We start from the raw sequence: 3,333 nt of genomic DNA on the forward strand, positions 1-3,333 counted from the left end.
TCCCCTGCCCCGCGCGCCGGGCTCCCCTGAGTACTGAGGCTGTGTTGTGATCACGTGGGCTGACCGGGGCGCGCGGTTGTTTTGGTTTTCCTTGGGCTTGCTCCGTGTAGCTTCGGTGAGCCACTGTCCTTCCCCAGGTCCACCTCGGCCTGCACCTCGGCTGATCCTCGGGCTCCCTCGGCCCTCACTCTTCCGAGCCCCGCGGGGCGGCATCCTGTCATGCCGCTGGTGCGCTACAGGAAGGTGGCCATCCTGGGGTACCGCTCTGTAGGTGAGTCCCCGCCCTCCCGAGAGCACCGTTGCTTTGTGGCCAGAAGAGGCGCGCTGTTGCGGAAATGTGACACGAGGACCCAATGTGGCCTGGAGGTGGAGGGATGCTGGAAGAGTAGCGCGCAAGGGTTAAAGTGTAGCGGGCTGTGGTTGCACCAGTCGCCCCCGCGTTACTCTGGGAGCGGGTGTGGGATCAGTATTTGAAGGCGTGGTGGAGATCTGCGCGAGGTAGACAGTCGCTAGTGTCCTTGGCCTGGTGCACTAGATCCTGGGGAATCTTTTCCAAAGGGTGAGATGGGTGGGGTAGAGAAGGGCTTCCTGCAGCGTCATTGAATGCATCGAGTAGTCAAAACGCTACAGAATCTACTCGTAAGGAAGATGGTGGCAATAAAAGACCAAGGGAAAGCATTGCTTGGGGGCTCCTACGGACTGGGAAGCCGATTTGGGATGCTCTTTAGTCCTGGCCACAGTCGGAAAGGACAAAAGGTGTGAATATGGATGGATGATTGTATTACAACCATCTCTGGTCCTTAAAGGGAAGACATCTTTGGCACATCAGTTTGTGGAAGGCGAGTTCCTGGAAGGCTATGATCCTACAGTGGAGAACAGTGAGTAGCATTCCCCACCCCACCCACCCCGTTTGTTTGTTTGTTTGTTTGGAAACAGGGTTTCTTTGTGTAGCCTTGGCTGTCCTAAAACTAGCTCTGTAGACCAGGTTGGCTTCGAATTCAGAGAGCTGCCTGCCTCTGCCTCTGGAATACTGGGATTAATGTGTCACTTCCACCTGGCTTGGGTATTTTTCTTTTAGTGTGAAGATGGACCCTAGCTAGACTGGGTGCTCTAACAACATCATTTGAGATTTCTTTGTTGTCAAGAGACCGATTTATTTATACTAATCAGTCCTGGAAATCCTGTTCTGTGTCTAGAGAGTGGAGTTTGCGAGGTTCTACTCCAGGATTGGAATCAGTGGTCGAGATTTGCAACCTGTGGCCTATCCGTAGGTCAAAACTCCATTTGCAACCCTGTACCTCCAAAAATACGGATGTTACCATTCACAATGATAGCAACATCATAGCTATGAAGTAGTAACAAAAATACTTTTATGATAGAGGGTCACAACACAACACAAGGGAGTGTGTTAAAGGGTCACAGTATTAGAAAGGATGAGAACCACAGGTGTGGATGAAGGCAGCTTGTGTGTGTGTGTGTGTCACTCCTGGGGTCGGGAATCTGTAGGAGCACACATCACTGCTACTACCAAGCACCTCACAGTCAAAAAGCATTTTTGTTGTTGTTGTTTTTCCAGCTTACAGCAAGACAGTGACTCTTGGCAAAGATGAGTTTCACCTACATCTAGTGGACACAGCAGGGCAGGTACCAGTTGGCGGTAGGGTGCCCAGATGTTACAGTTCAGCCCTGTATAAAGTCTGGTGGTGTGTGTGGTTCCTGTGGGACATAGTATGAAAAGAAAAGCATTTGGCTGTTAGCAATGTGCAAGGCTCAGTGGAGCTACTTCATAAAAACCTGTTTAATGGAAGAGATTGGAGCAAGGAATGTCCCAGGGGAGGGTCACTCGTACAATATGCCACCAGCTTATGCCATTTGAATGGCTTGGGTGTAAATACTCATGTTTTTGTTTGCTGCTAGGATGAGTACAGCATTCTGCCCTATTCCCTCATCATCGGGGTCCATGGTTACGTACTTGTGTACTCCGTTACCTCTCTGCACAGGTATGTGCCTGAGATTCTGAGTGGGGGCTTGTCAAGACTCAACAGTTATCCCAGAACTAAAACTTTAGCTCTGTTTCTTATGTCTGAAGCTTCCAAATTGTTAAGAACCTGTACCAAAAGCTACATGAAGGCCATGGTAAAACCCGGTAAGTGGCCCTAGGACGAAGAGACCTGAGGGCGTGGAAGGAAGCAAAAGGGTGAGCCTCCTCAAGGAGGCTAGATGCTAGGAGGTCATGGCTGGCTTGTTTGGGGAGTCATCTAGCCTTGATGGGGTTGCAGTAGTTGGGGGTCCATGGAGGATGGGGGAAGGGGATTTTACCAGCGTAACTGTAGTAACTGCTTTTTCATCCCAGGCTGCCAGTGCTGCTTGTGGGGAACAAGGCGGATCTTGCTCCAGGCAGGTGTGTGAGACTCTGCTGCTCAGGCAACGGAAAATGACTTGTACTAGGGATCAGTCAAGATGTAGCCTTCCCGGTTCCGCTGCTTGACTGAAGCATCTTGATTTTTTTTTTTTTTTTTTTTGAGACAGGATCTTTACCATGTAGCCTAGGCTATCCTTCGACTCCTGATCCCAAATAGAGCTAGCTGAGAGCATAGCTGTGGGTCACCACACCTAGCTGGTTTCCCCCCCACTACTTCCCCAACTCCTCCCCCATCCTGGCCCTCCAGTTACATATCACACTTTTGTTTACATATATCTTCTCTTTCCTCACCTCCGGGGAGGGAGTGTGAGTCATCAGAAGGAATCTAAATCCTAAAGATTTTTTTCAGAAAACTCTATATCTCCATCTTTATGTGTACCACATCTGCTTCCAGAGAGGTGCAGGCAGCGGAAGGGAAGAAGCTCGCAGAGTCCTGGGGTGCAACGTTTCTGGAGTCATCAGCTCGGGATAATCAGGTGCTGAACATGAAGATTAGACTCTTAGCCACCTCTTCCTTCCTTCCTTCCTTAGAGAGGGAGTGCTGTGTTTGCCTCGGGGATGGGTAGTACTGGCCCTGAACCAATCGGTTGACTGCAGATCTTATTCCTTGTAGCTAACTCAAGACATCTTCATCAAAGTCATCCAGGAGATTGCTCGTGTAGAGAATTCCTATGGACAAGACCGCCGATGCTATCTTATGTGAATTCTTGGCATGGAATCTCTGCCCTGTTTCAGCCACAGGCATTGTCCAGCCTGCAGCAGTGGGGTAGACCCTCAGGACTTAACTACTATGGTTGCCAACTATGTCCCTAGTCCTCTGGGCACACAGTATGGCACCCTCATTTTTGCACACTCATCCCAGGTTCTGGTAGCCTGGATGTTAATGTTTACAAAGGGGCAAGGCGTCTCAG

At 50.1% G+C, this 3,333-nt stretch overlaps 1 protein-coding gene across 1 annotated transcript; it reads left to right on the forward strand.

The window, feature by feature from the left end:
• Positions 1 to 219: 219 nt before the first annotated feature.
• On the forward strand, positions 220 to 3,125 carry RHEBL1 (RHEB like 1; the record flags this gene model as incomplete). Its single annotated transcript, XM_080939140.1, has 8 exons — positions 220 to 271; positions 807 to 878; positions 1,577 to 1,644; positions 1,918 to 2,000; positions 2,090 to 2,146; positions 2,354 to 2,401; positions 2,817 to 2,898; positions 3,036 to 3,125. 8 exons carry the CDS (start codon positions 220 to 222, stop codon positions 3,123 to 3,125), a joined length of 552 nt encoding a protein of 183 aa, XP_080795266.1.
• Between the last annotated feature and the right edge of the window lie 208 nt (positions 3,126 to 3,333).

This window comes from Micromys minutus (genome assembly GCF_963924665.1).
Source record: "Micromys minutus genome assembly, chromosome: 27".
Taxonomy (NCBI): Eukaryota; Metazoa; Chordata; class Mammalia; order Rodentia; family Muridae; genus Micromys; species Micromys minutus.